Source organism: Callospermophilus lateralis, chromosome 9 (assembly GCF_048772815.1).
Source record: "Callospermophilus lateralis isolate mCalLat2 chromosome 9, mCalLat2.hap1, whole genome shotgun sequence".
Classification (NCBI taxonomy): Eukaryota; Metazoa; Chordata; class Mammalia; order Rodentia; family Sciuridae; genus Callospermophilus; species Callospermophilus lateralis.
In genome coordinates, this window is record NC_135313.1 from 13,825,548 (window position 1) to 13,846,381 (window position 20,834).

The 20,834-nt window shown below is 42.8% G+C and overlaps 1 protein-coding gene across 1 annotated transcript in view; it reads left to right on the forward strand.

Moving 5' to 3' along the window:
• Positions 1–20,834, forward strand: part of Serpine2 (serpin family E member 2) — a 60,352-nt gene that overhangs the window by 14,496 nt on the left and 25,022 nt on the right. Inside the window, exon 2 of the mRNA XM_076865828.1 lies at positions 18,950–19,230. Within this exon, the coding sequence (XP_076721943.1) occupies positions 18,972–19,230 (259 nt within the window). The 5' untranslated portion in view covers positions 18,950–18,971. The remainder of the gene's footprint in view (positions 1–18,949; positions 19,231–20,834) is intronic.

Sequence of the window (20,834 nt, forward strand, 5' to 3'; positions counted from 1 at the left end):
TAAAACCTAACAAATTCTTAAAAGCTGGGTGGACAATGAAAAGATCCTTTGGACTCTGAGAAGCTTGCTTGTTAGGGTATGTTGATGCGTTGACTGGTAAGTACCATGTGAAAGCATGTAGTTGGCCCAAGCCATAGAACTAAAACCTGGGCTAGTTCCACGTGGCCTGTAAAGAATTTTCTCATCAGCAGGGCACAGGAGGCTAATGTGTCAACAGTTACCCGTACTAGGTTCCTTCCCTTCGTTCCCAAATGTTGGGAACATCTTCCGTAGATAATATGAGAGAATGGTCCTGGGTGGCAGGTTATTAAAATTGCTAGTTTCTGTGTTCTTTTATTATTTCTAATTCTGTCTCACAAGTTGTAGAATAAAAGTTAAGGGTTGAAGGTTTGCATGTGTCAGGAACCACCTAAGTTGTGACTCGTCCTTCCACTAGCTTCTAGATGTGTTTGTTGTCCCTCGTGTCCCATGACTTAAGCTCTGATGCTTTCCATTCTTTGCCATCCTTTGGTTACTCTTTGTCACTTGCCACCACAGGTAGCTGCTCATCTGGGGCACTTGGGGCTGCCTTTTGGGGGCTCACTCTTCATGCTGATTTGCTGAGGAGTGGGACACTGACGATCCAGCAGTGTTGGGAGCAGGGGTGAGGCAGGCAGCTGCCTTCCAGTGCCTGGGGCTCCTCACCCTGGTATTGTCTCACTTTTTGCCTGGGGTTCTGGGTCCTTCCAGGGCTCTGTCTTCTGCCAGTGTAAGCTGTGAAGTCTGGCTCTGCCTTCCCTTCCTCCTTGTCATTTCTGCCACAGTGCTTTCCTCCTGGCATAGGGCCTCTGTGACTTGTGAACTGGGAAGCACATGAGCTGCTTGTGCAGCCTCTGAGGCCCTTTTAGAAGCAGACGGTGATCCTAAGTCAGGTGACACCCTCGTTATTTAGCACGTGTTACTGCTCCAGCCTGTCTTCATCCCTAGACTCTGCTCTCTGCTACCCTTGATGGACCATCTTGATCAACCATGAGGAGTGTGGAGGTGGCCTCACTGCAGGGCCGCAGCTCTGGGCATGTACGAAGTCACCGTTCTGGCTCCTTGGAGAAGGATGTTCTTATTTATACACGGTACCATCCTCCAGGCAAGTGTCTTGCTGCTGTTTTGGAAATTTTCCTCTGGGCCTCCAAGGTTTGAATCGGTCAAGTTGGGGAGTGTTTGTTTTCTCAGGAAAAGCAACCCTATTAAAGCCATTGTTTCAGAAGTCACTTGGAGCATTAAAACCTCAAATCATCAATTCACAGAGTTGAAATTTAGGAGTGGTTGGGACTTCAGGCAAGTAATATTGAATTAAATGTGTAGAGCACTTTAAGACAGCATTTGATTGTACATTTAAAATAGGGAATGCAAATTGAAATTCCTCCTGGGTGCTTTAAGTCATGCATTATATGTGCACTATTTTCAATTAGCTGAAGGAAAAAAATGAGTTCGGTATGGCTCTATTTTTACAGCTGGGAATTGCTCAGAGAACACAATTGACTATTTCATACATGTGAGATTTATTTAAATGACTCGTGGGGCATTTGCAGTTTAACCAATAATTGAAAATATTGTTGCAGTGTGGCAGGTAAAACTAGGAAGTCATTTTGCATTCCTGAATAGGTACTGTAAACTCAGTAGCAGATTAGAGACAGGCAGACAGGGAGTTCGATCAGTAGAGATGCAGTCCTTCACATTTCATTCCTGGGTCTTGCCCCACCCTGGAAAGGAAGAGAATGTTGAACTGTGGGGTAGTGCTTTCAGGAAGGATCTCAGACACCAAGGTGTCATCTAGTTTCTTGTTTTTAATGTGCCAAACTCAGACAAGGGTCAGATCAGGTATGAGGAGTTCTGTGCTTCCCCCAACTCTCCTCTGGCTCTTTGTTCCTCCCCCCATCCCCTATTCTTTGCACCTTTGCACTTCAGATATCGACTGGAATGCTGATAAGGAGAAAAAAGAGAAAGCTGAGTCTCTCAGGATAGGCCAACCCACCCCTCCATGGCTGTTAAATACTTTACTAGGGATTTGGAATGAATGAATTTCCTACTGAAGTGATGTTGCAGTGGGGGTCAGGTAATACCGTCCTAAAATCCATTATTGCTCTTGTGATTCAGAAAAAGTAGAGGTTAACTAGGCTTTTGGAGGCAGAATGAGCAGTTAACCATCAATTTCTAACCTTTCTCTCTTAGAGAGGTTCTCAACGAGGGGCAATCCTTCCTCTCTCCTCCAGTGACATTTGTCAGTGTCTCCGGACATTTGGCTGCCACAACTGGATGGAGGCTGCTACTGGTTTCTCATATATAAAGACCAGAGATACTGCTAGGTATTCTATAACACAAAGCCCTCTACAGCAAGAAATTATCTAGCCCAACATGTCAGGAATTCATTATTAAAAACAACAACAACAAATTTCGCTAGAATATGTCTATGTTCAAGAAAGGAAAAAAAAAAAAAAAAAGAAAGAACTTTCCCATATTTAAGTGTATGTTCAAGAAAGAACAAATGAACTTCCCCAGATACTTTAGACCATAACCTGCTGTAAGATGGCAGCTACTGTAGTCAACCATAGCTTGCTGTGTGAATTAAGTTGGTCTTTGAAGGCCTCTGTGTGTTGACTATATATTGAGCACCTTCATGTCCATGGGCCCTATTGGGTACTGGGTACAGAGGTGAACAGGACAGATAGGGTCTGCCAGGCCCAGAAGCACAAAAAGTAGAGAAAATGATAAATGTCCCAATCAGAGGGAATTTAAGCTTGGATCTTGAACCTGAAAAGAGCCTGCAGACTTAGTGTAGAGAAGGAAGCCAAGTCCAGACCAGACAGCCACCTCCTGGGCCATGGAGTGGGGGTGTGTGCATTTCCTTGCAAGAGGTGAAGGAGGCCATAGGAGGCTTTGACTCAGGTCTGAAGGGCCGCCATGGCTATCCTATCAGCACAGTCAGAGGAGCAGGGTAGGCAGGGAGTTGATGCAGGAGACCCATGTTCTGGTCCAGAGAAGTGGTGGCTGGGACCAGAAACCAAGGAGATGGAGAGAGAGAGAGAGAGAATATTCAGGAAATACCCAAGAAGTAGAATGATGGAACCTGTTGATGGTCTAGATGAGCTAGGGAAAGGGTAACTCCCAGACTTTGGGCTTAGATTCTTCAGTGGATGGCTGGTGATATCACTTAATGGATGTGGGGCCAGGGAGAACAGCAAGTTTAGGAGTAAAGAGTAGTTTTTCCTCCTATCTTTGAATTTCCACGAGAACTTCTACATAACTTCCTTCCTTCCAACACTGATGTAGGGTCTACTTGCGAGCATTTGAGATTTTTCTCCTGGGTCACCCCTCATTCCAGTGCCATCACGCTTGGCCTTCCAGGGCAGTGCAGAATGACTTCCAGGGGGTCTCTGCAATCATCATGCCTTTCCTGTCGGGTGCTGGTTTATCCATCTAAACTCATAACAGTACTGAGAGTGGCTTGAAATGCAGACTTCTACCCTGGAATCTGTTGACCCCTGGGATAGGGCTTGTTTTGGCTGTGCCACACTAAAACTATTTAAAAATTACTGAAGGCTAGTCTCACCCTATTTCAGTTTCAGGCCAGCAGGAAAACACTTCTTATTCTTGAGCTCAGCAGCCTTGGAAAGGACACAAGGAAGGTTGCCAGGGCCTGGGCCTGTTTCCCCAGCCCCCCAGTGCCCGCCAGTCATTTCCTGACCCTGTTCAGATCCAGGCTGTGCTGCTGCCCTGGGGAAGGCAAGAACCCTCAGGTCTGCTTCCCTGAGGACACGTGACCAGATGTGAAACTGGCAATGTCACCTAGAAGCCTTTTGAGTCCCTTCTGCAGCAAAGAAATCAAAGAAATGGCCTGCAATTTAAAAAAAGACCATGAGTAAATTTAAAAGGCAGTTTTAAATTCCTTTGATTTTTGGAAATTAGAACGCCTAAATATTTTGCAGTAGGAGTTAAGGTTAAGATGGAATGTGGTGTAGACCTTCAGAGGCAGAAGAGAGGGAGGTCTCAGCCCTTTGTGAGGAGACGATAATGACAGAAGCCAGCTTGGACAGAGGCCTCAGGAACTGTCCTGCGAGGCAGAATCCCACAATTCCTGAGGTTGGGATGCCCTTTTACCCTTGTCACAGGTGGAGGAACTGAGGCACAGTGGACTTGTCAAGTCATGCAGTTAATGTTCTTGGAGCTGAGATTTGAACTGGGGTGGTTTGTCTCAGGAGCTGCAGAGGCCAAGTATAGTGTCCTAATTACTTTTATTTCTTTCTTTAAGACCAAGAATTGATGTTATCACAAACAAAATAATTATGAGAATGTACAATTATGAAACACATATTTGGATATCTTTTAAAAGAATATCTTCAGTTTTAGTGTGCTTGTAGTATTGGAAAAGAAAGTAATAGAAGGATTTGTCTTAAGATACAGTGGCATCTGGTGGCTGACTAAAATCTTAAAGTAGTTTCTTTTTCTTTTTCTTTTGAGATAGTTGTGAATTCATACACAGTCATAAAAAAAAAAAAAAACAATCCAGGATGATCCCATAATCCTTCCCCTGGTCTCCTGCAGAGGTAATAGCTGGCATGACATACTGCAGTGCTGCCAGGGGAGGTGGGCACAGATGCAGTTCATCCTAATGCACATACCACAGTTGGTGTGTCCTCATCTGTGTGTATGTGTGTTGACTTCTGTGCAGTTTTATCATATGTAGTTTCCTGTGTCCACACCACATTCAGGACACAGAAGAGTTCCCTCACAAGAACCTCTTGTGCTCCTGTTACAGTCACACCCACCTTGGCCCCTCCCTTTCTCCCTGCCCCTGACAACCACTACTCTCTTATCTGTCTCATCATTTTGCATTTCAAGAATGTCACAAGAACAGAATCACACACCATGTCGTATTTGGGGATTATCTTTTTCACTGAGCATAATCCCCTCCAGCTGCACCCAAGTTGTTTTGTGGATCAGTGGTTCACTCTTTTTGCTTGCCAGTGGTGTTCTGTGCTCTGCATGGCGCTCTGCATTCTCTTTAGATGTTCACTCAACAAGGAGCATCTGGGTTGTGTCCAGTTTAGGGCTTCTAGAAATAAGGCTGTTACAAAAGTGGGTGTAGAGGTTTTGGTGTGAAACATGAGTTTTCCTGTCCGTGGAGTAAATGTTCAGGATTGCTGGATCAAGTGGTTAAGTGTATGTTTAGTTTTGTAAGAAACTGCTGAAGAAGTCGTGCCATTTTGCATTTTTCTCATCAATGTGTGATGAGTCACCCCGTTTCTGTGCATCCTCCCCAGCAGTTGCTGTTTTTGCTGGTTTTTATTTTAACTATTTTATAATGATACCTGGCTTTAATTTGCTTTCCCTAATGGCTTATGACATGGAATGCCTTTTCATGGGCTTATTTGCCATCTTTATGTTCTCTTCAGTGAAATGTCTCTCTGTGTCTCTTGCCCATTTCCTAAGTAGATTCTCGTTTTAAATGACTGGGTCTTAAGAGTTCTTTATGTATTCTAGATACTAGTCCTTTATCAGATATGCAGTTCACAGATTTTTTTCCCCTGCTATTCTTTTCATTATCTTTACTGGATCTTTTGCAGAGCAAAATTTTTAATTTTGACGAGGTCCAGTTCTTCAGTGTTTTAGTTCATTTCCCCCCCTTTTTTGATATTCATGCTTGCAGTGTTAAATCTAAGAAAAATTAGCATTTTAATTCCTGCCTCTTATAATGTGCAGTGACTGAGGGTTGAGAAAAGGCAGTAGAACATAGTGGCATTAAAGTATGAGTAGTTCTTCTAGCTTCTCTGTTTGGGGCTCTGGTGTTTGTTGCAGGGAGCTGTTGGTTGGGGTAATGGCCCCAAGGTTGACTGTGTCTTGCACAGGCTGTAAGATGATGATGGGGTGAGAAGAACTTATTTCCAGAATCATCCATTGTACTTCCTCACACGAGGCATTTTTGCATTTAAGACCCTCTTACTGGAGCTCTGTCCTTTCCCTTTCCCTCTTCCTGCTTAGATAGTTATATCCAGCTCAAGCTGCAGTGTCCACCCATATGGCCTTCCCCCAGAGTACCCTTTCCACCCCCTTGCCCATGCGTGCCTCAGCTTTCTTACTGTGCATTGCACTGGTTATCAGAGCATTCATATGGTAAATATGTAAAAATGACCACAAATATCAATTCAGTAACAAGATGATTTGATGGAAGTTTGTTTCCCCTCTGGACCAGGCTCTCTCAACCTCAGCACTGTAAGCATTTGGGCTGCACTGTTCCTGGATGTGGGAGCTACCCAAGGCCTGGGAAAATGTTTAACAGCTTCTACCTACTGCATGTCGTAGCACTTCCCTCCCCACTCCTACTCAGTTGTGAAATCTAAAAATGTCTTCAGACATGGCCCACATGCTCCCTGGGGGACAAAATCAGCCAGATGGGGGAGGAGAAATACTTAGGACCCTGATTTGATCAGTGCATGCTATGTGCATGTGTTAAAATAGAAACTGTGCCTCATTAATATGTACATTTATTACATGTTAATTGAAAAAATTTAAGAATGAAAAAAAAAAAATCCAGGAGAGTAGCACCAATTCATGTTGCCCTTGTTCCCTCCCTGGTCCTTTATCAGATATGCAACTCCTGGCACACACGTGCTGCATTGACACTTGTGGGATAAACAAATGGACAAGCCGTACTTCTATCAGGCCTTCTTTACTTGGCAGCCTTGGAAATCGCACCTTGCCTTCAGAAGAGCCAAGTGGGTTTAATTGTGAATTCAAGCCCTAGACCTCTGAGTCCCTGGCTGCACAGCTGAATGTGGGTTTCCTTTCCTTGAACGCAGCTGACTAAAATAGGAACACGCGAGCTCTGGAGTTCCTGCCCGATTAAAGCCCATATCCGCTCTTAGGGCTGTGAGGTACCCCACAGCTCAGAAGATCACTGTTTTTTGCTGGGCTCAGAGGTCTCCCACTCTGGTCTCTCCTTCTGAAGAAAAGAGGGCATCCCGCAGACAGGTGGGACCTTCCAGAGATGGCCTTTTTAGGGAACTCTGGCCCAGGGAAGTCCTGGATACCTGATTTGGCACTCACCTGCTGAACCGCCCTTCCTCTCTGGCAGGCCCCGTCCCTTGTATGAGGGAAGGGAGAAAAGTAGGGGTTTGGGGCAGTTCTCCATAGCTAAGCAGGCACCTGGGTATAATTGGCACAGAAAGTTGCAGGGCATAAGTACAGTGGTTGAAGAATAATTTAGGGTGTGTGTGAACATTTTAGGTTTTCTCTGTGCCTGGCCGTTCTACTCCCTGAACCTGAATGATGGAGCTGCTTTGGTTCAGAAAAAAAAAAAAAGGTGGCCAGTGGGGAGAGACCAGGCAGGGGCAGGAGGACAGGATGGTGGGTGGAGATGGGTTGCAGCCAGCCAGGCTCCCAGCTGCTGCTCTGTGGGAAGGGTTTCAGGGGGTGGACAGCTTCAGGAAGGTGGGGCTTGTCCTCCATGGGAAACAACTGCCCAGTGACTCAGCCTGTGTGAAGGCCTTCCATAAGCTTCTTAGAGGAAGAGGAAGTGCAGCATAATGCCTGCATCCCCCCCCTCCTTAATGCCTGCATTCCCCCGCCCCTTAATGCCTGCATCCCTGCTCCAGCCTCAAAACTTCTCCATGGACCATAGGCGAACTTGGAGTGATAAATTTGATAAGTGGGCTGGCAGCCCCCCACTTTAATTCCTGGTCACACAAGCCTTCCCTTCTAGGATTCGCAGAAGTATTTAGCTGGGTTCCTTCCTCTTCCACATGGAGAAACCTCAGGTTGAAATTCCAGGGAGAGCCATTATGTAATTTGGTGTCAATTCAGTTGTTGCTTTGACTGGAAGCAGGGTAGGACCTGAGACCTCGATTCTCCATGAAGGAAGTCTGTGCATGACCCATGGGGAGAGTGGGAGCAGAGGCTCTTTTGTTTACATCTGGAGCACTCATCCTCCGCCAGCTTCATTGGGTATGGGGGCTGCCTGTGCATTGCAGGGGCTCACACCCACATGTGGCAGCGTCCTGGCCTCCACCCTCTAGATGCCCCAGCACTCCACCCAAGCGTGTCAACCAGAAATGTCCCCATGCATTGCCAAATGCCCCTGGGGGACAGTGTCGTCCTCACATACGGGCGAAAAACAGAATGAGCCTAACAAACATTATGTTCCCTTCTCCTGCCTTGTAGGCTGTGGTCAGTTGTTTATGCCAGGCGTGTGGTGATGTAAGCCCAGGACAGAGAGGTGAAGGTGACGTGTTTCTCCACCTTCTCCTTGACTGGACACACAGGTGAAGAGTGCCAGCTGTCAACTCCAGAACTCTCTGCCTTGTATGAGCTATATAATCTACATAGGCTATTTAATTTTCCTGGGCCTTAGCTTCCTTCATCTATGAAATAGAAATACTAATATTATCCTCCCCCTCCCCCTCCCCTTCCTCCTCCTCCTCCTCCTCCCCTTCCTCCTCCTCCTCCTCCTCCCCTTCCTCCTCCTCCTCCTCCTCCTCCTCCTCCTCCTCCTCCTCCTCCAGGGGTACTTAGCCACTGAGTAATATCCTGGGCCTTTTTTATGTTTTATGTTTTGAAACAGGATCTCACCTAGGGCCTTGCTGAGTTGTTGAGGCTGATTTTGAACTAGCAATCCTCCTGCCTTGGCCTCCTGAGTTGCTGGGATTACAGGCATGCACCCACACCTGGCTAATGCCGATTTCTACTACATGTTGAATATAGAACTTTGGGTACAGTGTTTTTCATATAGTAAATCTCTTAATCCATTCTGTTTGCTATAGCAAAACACCATAGACTGATAAGCTTATGAACAAAAATTTATTGCTCAGTTTTACAGACTGAGAAGTCCAAAATTGGGGCACTCATAGACTCAGTTTCTAGTGAAGGCCTGCTTTCTGGTTCAGAGATTGTACCTTCTAGCTGCTTCCTTGTGGGGTCTCATTTATAAAGGCACTAATCCCATTCATGAGGCTCCACCCTTGTGAGATAATCATTTGCTAAGGCCTAACTTCTAATAATATCACCTTAAGGGTTAGGATTTCAACATATGAATTTGGAGAGGATACAAACATTCAGACCATTTGGTCTGGTATATACATTTTTAAAATTAATTCTAAATACCAAATATTGCCTTTCAGTAGTCAGTCAGTAAATGATGGCTATTGTTTTAGTACTTAATGATACATTTTACAAGTGCTAAGCATATTGGATTTGAAAAAAACAAAACGGTGTTGCTCCCACTTAAAATGGTAATGGAACAGTTAATTTCTAGTGAATTACAATTTATTTCATAAGCATATATTGAGTTTCTACTATATTGTTGGTACTATGCTATACAAAAATACAAAGAATACACTATACTAACTGACATTAAATATGTAGTATATAGATTTAGAGTAATAAATAGGTTAGGTTATGTATATCAAAATAGAGCCACTGTTTTCTGAAAAAAAAAATAAAAACATGAAATGGCCTACGGGTTACAACAGGGCATAACATTCACCCTAGTCTGGGTAAAGGGACCTCACTGTAGTGTTCAGCTCTTTCTCCTTTTCCAGTCAGTGCTTTCTTTCTTCAAGTTTTGTTATACTCTGATTTAGCAGCTTTCAGCTAATCCAGAATCTAAGTTTCTACTGCTAATGTTTTCAAAAACAGAGAAGAGACGCTTGTTTTAAGTGATGTGTTCTATTACCAAAGTTTTGAAAAATACCAAACAGTATACAGAATAATAAGCTATAACCATCAAAAATTATTATGTGGATAGTATTTCAAAATCTGCCCTTTTAGTTTTTTTCTGTGCCGATGTGTAATTTTTACATACTTGATTATATCATAGTTTTCTTTTTTCCATGAAGACAGAGCCAGAATATATCTCTGTTTTCTTCAGAGCTACCTCCTAGCATATGAGTGATACTGTATCAGTTGGATGTCATTGCCTTGTCCTTACTGTTGGATGTCATACCTATGTTCTGCCTGAAGCAGCCCACCAACCAAGGTTAAAACACAAGTGATTTGAGAAGGAATTACTTCCAGGCACAAACAGTGAGGGAATGGGAAAAGTGGGAATTAGAACAGGAAGAAGCTCAGCAAGATACCGTATCAGGTGAAGTCCCACATGCAGAGCTCAGAGAGAGCTCAAGAGTTGGTCACAAAGACCAAGGGTCAGTGGCTGTTGGCCTCCCAGTGGGAATGGTGTATGGAACTCTCAGCCACTTCAAGGCCCACTGAGAAACTGGGCTGGGACTGCCACTAGCAATTGTCCAAAGGCAACAGGTGCAAACCATTAGCAACAGAGCACACAAAAGCTACAGGATAAACTACACAAAGCTGGTAAAAGGTCATCCAGTGTCCCCTCCAGTGGCAATTTAGGTTGCAATTAAAATTGCTAGTCCAATTATTTATTGCAAAGAATATTGCAGTGATATTGCTGCTTTGAACATTTTTGACTCGGATCTTGATATTTTGATTGATAAAAGGCATATTACTGTTTGTATGGGCATATACATTTTAAAAATTAATTCTGCATATCAAGGATTGCTTTTCAGAACGGTTTTTTTATTGATTTATGCTTCTAACACTTGCTGCTCACCTTTTACTGGCAATGATCTAGATAGCATTGACTTCCCATTTATGACTCAAAGACCCATAGACAACATCAGTGTTATTCCAAAGGACTGGAATTGTCATATTCACGGTCCAGCTTTGGGTATAGAATGAATAGATAGTATCTTAAACTTGTATTTTTAAGATTTATATATATATAATATATATATAAAAGAATTTGAATTTTATTGAAGTCTTTATTAATTCATAGTCATTATTATGTATTTCCAAAAGTACTTATGCCTCATTAGTAAAAACAATATGATATTTTTTTACATGCAAAAAAAATGGCACTTTATTATTTTCAAAGATTGAGAGCTACTGGTCAGTATCATTATAATGTTTTGGATTACCTCTTGGTTGTTGGATTTGGAAATCAATGTTTGAGGCATTACCTATTAAAGACTGGCCAATAATAAGAGTCGGTAGGACTTTGTACAATAAGTAAAATAAATGTAATGACCTAAGTCAGCAGATGAAAAACACATCTTAGAACTACCAATGATATTTTGGCATGTATTCATCTATTTCCACCCCCACCATTACCAGCCACTGTCTTCTCTTACAGAAACCCTGAGATTTACCAGTATTGTCTTATTCTATCTCTATATCTTAGATAGTCTAAGGAAACTAAAAAGAAACAGATAGGGCCTTATCAAGGTGGAAATGTTGTGCTTGGCCCATTTTCTTAGCTTGATCTTAGAGACTTTCTAGATAGTTGTTGAAATACAATCAGCATGTTTCAAGTCCTGGGCCTGGAGGAAGAGAGCAGAATGGAACCCACACTGTTGAACATCTGCTCAGATCCCGATTCTCTGGTAACTGGGTGGTTACTGTCTTTTCTGTACTTACTTAGTTTCTATGACCACCCTTAATTAAGATGTGTCCTCAGAAATGGTAGAGGAGAAAGCAAATATGATAAAGATGGTGACTTGCCATGGATCTATTAGTGGACAATAGAACTGGGTTTTTAACCAAAACACACACAAAAAAAGTAATAAATACCTCCCTCCTCCCTCTCTAGCCTCTCCCTACCTCCCTAACAGAGATTTCCACAATACACAATATGTGGCTAAAAGGCTCTCAAATGTTAGAGCATATTTTACCAGTAAATTATGTGTTTCTTAATTGAAAAAACCTTTTAAGATACTGTTGTTGTTATCATGTATTTCAGTGGTTGACATTTCTTTCCCAAGCATTTTTAGATTATTTTTTTGGCCAAATAGTGTAATAGAGTGAGTGTACATTTTAGAGTTAGATAAAATTTTAATAGAAAAATTCAGAGTCCTCCAAGTCTCCAGAAACCTCTTTCAAGCACATTTAAAACCACTGAGCTGCTGTGCCCTTGGCATTTCCTGTTTGCTCTTCTCCAGGTTGTAAAGATGCTGACTCACTTTGACAACACTGTCTGCTTCCCAGCGGTATCAAGACACACTTTGGTTTGCTTGTTCATCTGATTTGGTTATCTTAAGAAAATTTGGGAGTATTTGGAAAATGAAGACAGGTCTTGAAGGACAAATTTCAGTCAAATTTGTACAGGTTTCAGAGACTAGAGTCCTCTTCTGGCCCTCGTAGGGGATCATATTTGAAGGGTAACCCTAATGACTTGCCCTTTAATGGTTACTGTCACTTTGCAGCCGAGAGTCTTCATGGGTCAGCTCTCAAAGGATGCCTAGAACGCCTCCTACCAACACCCTCACAGGTTAGACCTTTGCATGTAGGCAGAATCTTGGTGCTTGAGAAGCCCTGTCAAGAAAAACTGTGTAGCAGTGTCATCATTCTCAACAGTCTTTTCCTACTTACTGTAGTCCTTCTAGAAGAAACAGTGTGTCCAGAGAAGATTAATAAGGGACCTTAGGTTACAAGAACCAAGATCCTGGAAGCCGACCAGAGGATCTCAATACTTGAGGCTTCAGGGAAACTCCTAGCTTTCATTGAGAGGAGGGGACTGAGAGAATCGGACTCCCCAGGTCATCTTGGACTGGCAGTTGCTCATTCAGGTGCCAGCACTGTTAAGATCCCACTTTTAGGATGGATTCTAGAGGTTTTATTTTGATTATCCTCGCCCAACTTTGAATGCTGGCTGACTCCCTTATCTTGTCACCATCCAGCTGGCCTCCTCCGGCCCATATGGCAAAGGACACAATATGATACGTGTGTAAACAGCCCAACTTTCAAAATTTGAATTTTGGGATTTCAATGTAGTCCAGAGAGTGATATAAATGGATTTTGGCTTTTCCATATGACTTTTTGCTCATTATTTTCATGTGTTGAGTTTTTAAGGTAAGGGTTCTCAGGCTGCCTTATTTAAATTCTGTTTCCACCTAAAAGGAACTGGAGCTGGTTCTACCTGGGACAGGAAATGCACTAGCGAGCCTGGAACATCTTGTCAAACCAGGAAACAAGGAAACTGACAAGGCTAGAGGCTCATATTGAAAGGTTCGGGAATAGCCTGAAGAGACATGTTTCCAACTTCAGTAAGAATTACATTTATACTGGGTCAGCCCTAAAAATGTGTTGAGAAACATGAGTTCATAAAGCTACAGATACAAAGCAAAGCCCTCTCATTGGCTAAGTCATCCAGTATTACTGTGTTGTGGTCTATTTGATTCTTGAAGTTGAAGGGTTTGTTTGATGTACATAGATGCTCCATTGTTTGTGTTATAAGTATTTATGATTGTTATGTTTTTTTGATATATAATTTTCTTAAGCAGTGTGACATGTCCTTCTTTGTTCCTTCTGAATGACTTTGACTTGAAGTCTACTTTACCCTCTATGAGGATAGAAACTACTGCTGTTTACAAGATCCATGTGAATTATATGTTTTTTCCTATTCTTTTGTATCCAGTCTTTGAATGTCTTTGCATATAAGGTGAGTTTCTTGGAGACAGCATATTATTGGGTCTTGTTTTTTAACCTTGTCTGCCAGTCTATGTCTTTTGATTGATGAGTTTAGGCCATTTACATTCAGTGTTATTACTAAGCTATTATATGATTTTTATTCCCTGTCATTTTGATTTATTTCTGTTTTTTAAAAATATTTTTTAGTTGTAGAAGGCCACATACCTTTATTTTATTTGTATGGAGTGCTAGGGATTTAGCCCAGTGCCTCACCCATGCTAGGCAAGCACTCTACCACTGAGCCACAGCCCCTTATTTCTGATTTTTAATTTGATTAGTTTCTCCTTTGATTGACTATTCTAGTGTAGTTCCTCCCTTTGCTGGTTTTCACTTTTGTTTTTCATTTCTTCTTTATGAAATATTTTATGGAATATGTTTTTTAGAGCAGGTTTTCTAGTTATGAATTCTTTTAACTTTTGTTTATCATGGAAGATTGTATTTCATCATCAATTCTGAAGCTTAATTTTTCTGGGTATAGTATTCTTGAATGGTGCCCATTTTCTTTCAGAGCGTTCATATTATTCCTAGACCTCCTAGCTTTGAGGGTCTGGGTTGAGAAATCAGCTGATTCAGATTGACTTTTTGTTTTTCTCTGTCAGTCTATAATGTGCCTTGGTGTGGGTCTGTTGTAATTTTGTATATTTGGTGTCCTGTAAGCCTCCTGTATCTGATTTTTCCATTTCATTTTATAGGTTTGGGAAATTTTCTGATAATATCTCATTGAAAAGATTGTGTATTCCTTTGGTTTATGTCTCCAAGCCTCATCCATCCCAATAAATCTTAAGTTTGGTCTTTTCATATTATTCCATATTTCTTGGAAATTCTGTTCATGATCTCTTGACATCTTTTCTCCATGGTCAACTTTATTTTCAAGATTATATATTTTGTCTTCATTGAGATGCTGTCTTCCAAGTGTTCTAGTCTGTTGGTGATGCTTTCCTTTGAACTTTTAATTTGATTTATTAATTCCTTCATTTTGAGGATTTCTGCTTGATTTTTTTCTAAAAATCTCTATCTCTTTATTGAAGTGATGTTTCACTTCTGTATTTGCTCTCTGATATCACTCCTTATATCATCCTTTACCTCACAGATTAGTTTAACCGTGTACATTCTAAACTTCTTCTTTGGCATATCTTCCACAAAATCGATGGATTCTGTTGCTGGGGTATCTTGGCTGGTTTGGGGGCAATTTGTTCCCTTGGTTTTTCATGTTGTTTGTGTGTCTACCCAATTAAAAGTATGGATTTGAGGCAGTAGATTTTCTACCTGTGGACTAGTAGCGTCCCTGAAGGTTTCTAGTACCTAACTGTAGAGAAGTTACCCATCTGCTTTCTTAGTTTCACACCATGGAGCAGCCAGGAAAGTGTCCTGCCCCATTCCACTATCTTGCCAGATGTCCCTCATTAGCTAAGAAGGTCAAATAACTAACTCTTCTCAAACTGAAAGCTGTTAGACTTGGCAAGTAAATCAAGGTTTTTATCCTGCTCTTTCCACACCACTGAACCTCAGGGTGACCAGACAGTTGGGGTGGAACTTGTTTTTAAATAGAATTATTGCACCAATGAATGAAGAAGAAAATTAGATTTATAATAGCACCTTCCATTTGGGAAACCCTCATTTTAAAAAGTTGGGGAATGACCCCACTTAGGGAATGATCATGAGTAGTTGCAAAATCACAAAAAGGAGTCACAGCCACTGTGTCCTCATTCCAACAGACCAAGCCCTTGAGCCCCTGGATTAGCCCCACAGCTCAGCCTCTGGTGTGGTGTCTACTGGTGGTAAGCCTCTACATAGACCTGGGGGCACCAGGACTCTGAAGCCCCTTGGCCCTGCTTTCTGTAAGTTTCGTGTTGGAAGGAAAGAAAACAGTATGAGAGGTTCAGGGGGGAATGCTGTAGGAACTCGGGGGAGGAGGTGAAAGGCCCCTCATGACAACCAGGAAGAGCCTCACTCAGGCCACAGAAGGAGCTGGGGGAGCACTGCAAGTCACAAGGAAGAGGATGAGGGAGAGAAGGAGAGGAAAGTCCAAGGCCATCAACAGAAAATAGAGCTGTTTAAAAGGAGTATCAAAGGCGATTGGCCCTCCACAGCCCACCCGTGCAGGGTTCTTCGGGCCACCATAGTGTTCTGAACGGTAAGGTGAAGGTAGGCAGAGAACTGTGAGAAGGGCAACACTGCGGCTCACCTGTGAGGAGCTGACAGCTGAAGCCGTTGTGTCTGCAGAGTGTGCTCCATTGTCTACCCTTGGCAGGTGGCACTTTTGTGAATTCAGGGATGCATTTCGAATCTGGCATTTGCTCTGAGCAGTGCCTGTGACTTCAGAGACACTCTCCATGCTGGAAAGTGGAAGTTTAGAGTAAGAAAAACTAGAAGTCGAGGGTTGAAAGAAAAACTGACATTCGGAAGGATGTGCCCGTGGCATTGGCTTTATTTAGGTTCATGGTCTCTCTCGATGATGGCCTAAACCATACAATTTTTTAAAAATACTGTAGTGAAAACATTATTAAGAAGTAGAAACACTTAAACAGCTTTATGATTCTACATATTGATACTACACAAGACATTTGGCCAATACTTTCTGTTCTTTCTCTCTTATATGAAAATATAAAGTGTAATTTCTCTTGAAAATGAAAATGAACAGGTTAGTGTGCTCTTCCATTATGGGAATCTGTGGTACAGATGAAACATTTCCAAGTCCCAAAACCCAACAGTTATTTCAAGTAAAGGATTCTCTAGTAGGACATGAGTATCTTTAGTTATTAAGACTTACACAAACATATAAAACCTATACTCTCCTGGCTATTGAACTTTGAAGAAAAGTGGAAGCTTATGTTTAGACATGTACACAAGCCAGGTAAGCTGAGATGATGAGCATCGGGCCCAGGAAGTTGAAACCAAGGATAAGTTTTGTCCAGAACATCAATCAAAAGTAGCTCTGATTCCAGGTTCTGCACAGCTCTCACACTGTCCCAGGACTCTCTTATAAATTGTACGTAGACATCTCTCAAAAACTTCCAAGTCCAAGAATCCAAGAAAAATACCCATGGCAGCTTTTCTCTGTATCATAATGAAATGATTCTTTGAGTAAAACTTCATAACCAAGCAGAATTCTGCTAAATCAGATAGCTGTTTTATTTGAGAGATTCTTCTGGCTGTCTTTCAAGACACTGGAGCTTGGGATTTCTTACTGTCTGTGACCCTTTCTCCCTGTTCTATGACAATAGATAGAGAAAGAGATAGAGATGATGTTTGAGGTAATCAACCTTAAGCTACTAGAGGCAAAATCAATTTGATATCCTTTATGCTTTGTGAGTGTGCAAATTCAAATATTTATTCAAATATGCACTAATCTGGAAGTATTTCTTTGGGGAGGACAGATTAAAGCATGCTGAAGGTAGATGCCAGAATAGACTGAGGCAAGAGTTACCGACTAAAATTGATGTTGCACATTGGATTTGACAATTTGGAACAAACTTTGTATGAATTATTTTCTACTTATGGCCACTTTATGGTACATTCCAGTTTTTTAAAGGGGAAGTTTATTGCTTGAAAGAAAGAGAGGGAAGAAGGAAGAGCAAAATTCTTAATTTTTAGATGAAACAAGTAGAGCTTCCGTAGTCAGGCTTTGGAAACTCTCCAATGTCCAGCGGGCTCCAGGAAACTCAGGGGATTGTCATGGTATTAGAGCCAGTCAGAAGTGCCAGAGTCAAAATAGGCCACGCTGGCCATAGTAAAGGCCCAAGTGGGAGTGTATGTAGGTCACTTACATGCTTTGAATTTAGACAGGCCAAGTTTACACAATTATTTTACAATTAGGCTCTGGAGAAACACTGAAGGTTCTGAATTTTTAAAAAGGTGCTTGTTTCACAATATATAAGAAAATTGCAACATCCACTTGAATGATGGCCCCAGTGGCTGGCTGTGTGTGGAGGAGCCAGGCGGGGAGTACTGTTTATGCTGCCGGTCCTTGCCCAACACAGAGCTGGCATTTGTCTTGGAGAGTGTTTAGGTGACGGAGTGGCTCAGGACTAAACAAGCATTTTCTTAACTATACTCAATAAACACTATTTTCAGGGAATGAAATGATTAATAAAAGTAGAACATAGTGCTCTTAGCAGTAGAATTTAATTTCACAGTATTTATTGAACAACTGCCGTGGCATTGCATGGGAAGTTCAGGAAGTATTGATAGGAAGCAGGGAGACCAAACTCTGTTGACCCTGGTGCCCTTTCTTCTCCCATGGGGACTCTGGTCCCTTGTCTCTTAAAATGCTTCTATTTTACTCTCAGCACATGTTCCCAGCCTTCCACATATAAATGCACATGACAGGGGCACAAATTGGCCCCACAGGAGACCTGTGCCTAGCAAGGGTTTGGGCCTCCAAGGGAGACTAAATTAGCAATATTGCAAATTCTGCTTTTGTTTGTAGCAGCTGCTACTGTGGGGTTCTTATTTAAAGAAAGTATTTGCTTTTCTGTAAATACGAGTAAATTTCCTACCTCTTGTCATAGCAAAGAAAACTCTTTAAGTGGTAATCAAGGGATGAAGGTGATTTAAAACAAGTCACTGTAATTGAAAATACCATTGTCAACAGCACTGTCTCACGCTTTATGAATTTACCAATTTTTCTGCCCTGGTGCTGCTTTAAAGTTGTTGAAATTTATTTTAACTAACAAATATTTAATTTAAAAAGTAACATGCTTACAGTTAAAGAATCAAGTTCATGTGGTTATAAGATGACCAGGGCAGCCCAAGGGACTGGCTCCCTGTGCTGACCTTAGAATGGAGTTCTTACTTTGTGTTCACTCCACTGTCCTTTGTCCTGCCGTCCCTCTGTCTGGCATACTCTTCCCACATCCACGGATGTTTCTCACCGTTCAGATCTCGTCACTGTGTTCCCACTGTAGAGGTACCCCTTGGCCACCCTCTCTAGTATTGTTCACTCCCCCACCCCAACCCCTCCTTCACTTATGTCACTTGGCCTTATTATCTTGTCCTTATTCCTCTCTGCATTTACTTTATTGTTGCTGGTTCATGTTCTGTCTCCCCTCTGGGTTGGAGGTACCATGAGGGCAGGGGTCTTGCCCATTTATTTATAGTTGTATGCCCAGCACTTAGAAATGGCGTGGCCCATGGTACACCCTCAGGGAATGTTGGCTTCACGGAATGAAGGGTGGTTGCAAGGATTGCATAATCATATGATGACAAGCCTGGTACCTGATGGGAATCCAGCAAATAGAAGTTTGCCAACTGTCTCTGCCCATCTGCCTAAGCTCTGTGTATTTAAGGCTGATTTAATTAATCTGAACTGTTCTGTCTTGCGTGGCATTTAATTACACTGAGTACAGTAAATCATACCTCCTTGTCTACAAAGTAGTCCTCCCTTTGTGTTCATTTGAGTATAATGTAAATTTTTTTATCTGATTTTTTTCAGGCCGTCCTTGCTGGAAGGAACCATGAATTGGCATTTTTCCTTCTTCCTCTTGACCACAGTGACTTTGCCCTTTGTGTGCTCCCTGTTCAACCCTCTGCCTCTCGAGGAACTAAGCTCGAACATAGGGATCCAAGTTTTCAATCAGATCATCAAAGCACGGCCTCATGACAATATCATTGTCTCCCCCCACGGGATCGCGTCTGTGCTGGGGATGCTGCAGCTGGGAGCTGATGGCAAGACGAAGAAGCAGCTCACCATGATGATGAGATACGGCGTGAATGGTGCGTGTGCGTTCTGTGCTCCCCAGCGAGGCCTGCAGGAGACCTGCGTTAGGAGGGACACTGCGGGGTCTTTGCTATAGCCCTGAGAAGCAGAGCATCCGAGAGGTTATGCTGCTGCCAGCTGGGGCCCAGGGTCAGCCTCTTCTGCAGAGAAGATGCTCAGGAGCTGGGGGTCAGGGGGACTAGCCTCTTCTGGTGTGGCTTTGTGTCAGCCATACATCTCTCAGTTCCCACCTCCAGTCTCGGCCACTTGCACAGTGTGGACACAGCTAAAGTGCGTTGAGTCCTAAACATACTTGTTAAGCATGACAAGAGGGGAGGCGGCAGAGGGAAGCACCAGGAGCCTCCAGATTTGGAGCTCTCCTATGTGTCAACTGTGGGAACGTCTCAGGAACCTGCCCAGGTGATAAAGTTACCCGGAGCCATACACGTGCATGCATGAATAATGAGTGACATCAGAATGAGCTCGGTGGACTGGACCGTGGGCAATTTTTTGATATGACCATTGGGAAAACTGGGTGAAGGGTACATGGGATGTCCCTTTCTATTGTTTTAAAACTACTTAACTGTAAAATAAAAACCTAAAAATATTTTTTTCAAATTAAGGATCCATGAACGAGGTTTAGTTTTATCAAGAGAAAAACCCCATTTTTAATTACCTGTTTAATTGCACCATGCCAGCTTGTGTCCCTGACATGGTGTTTCCTTTAGTTTAGGTGTTCTTCAAAGTCATCCTACACCTACAAGTCACATTTCACGTTTGGGCCTTAGTTGTTTCATTGGAAATCAAGGAAATCTTCCTACCTGAAAGCCATTTCCTACCCCAGCAAGCTACTCAGTTCTAAGAATCATCCCCACCTTGATGCCTTTGGCAGGGAGAGTAAGAGGAGGGTGCAGGGATCTGTGTTTCTGAGTGCCTCACTCCACACGCCCACTGGCCTGGTTCTCAGTGTGGCCTCCTCCAGGGCCTCTAGGACCAAAGGTTTAGCTGCCCTGCTCCATTATCACAGCGTGAAACTTCTGTCTGAGTTGCAGTTTGTTCACCTGTTGGAAACAAGGAAGGGATGAATTCTTAGAACACACTGTTCCACCCCCTGCTTGGATGTTCAGAAACTGGGTGATTTATAACTTCCTGTGAATCGCTGCTAAGATTTATGGCTTTTCCTACTGTGATCCAGACCCTGCCAGCCAGGACAACTCCAGAATGGCAATACGTTCTTGTTTTTTGTTTTAATCCTCAGCCACATGAATTTGAAGTCATTATTTCTGAGGTTTTCATAATATTGTCCTGTTGGCCACCAAATCCATCCACACCCATTCTTCCTCCAGAATTGCTACCACTCACATGAGGATGGTGACTTCAGAATGCAGGTCATTTTGGTCCTGGAGACCTGGTCCCTGGGTGCTCAGTGGTAACACTCCCTTGGGGAAGGAGGCAGGTCTGGGACAGTGGCAGAAGATCTGCCCTGGTCTTTTCTTAATGGGATACGTCAGGCCTTGTGGAAGAGGCCTGCGTCAAAGCAAGCTGGCACTTGGCCTTGGAAGTGACTTCAGCCACTGCGGCTCATTGCTTCCTCGCTTGTAAAATGGGCCTAGCCCACAGG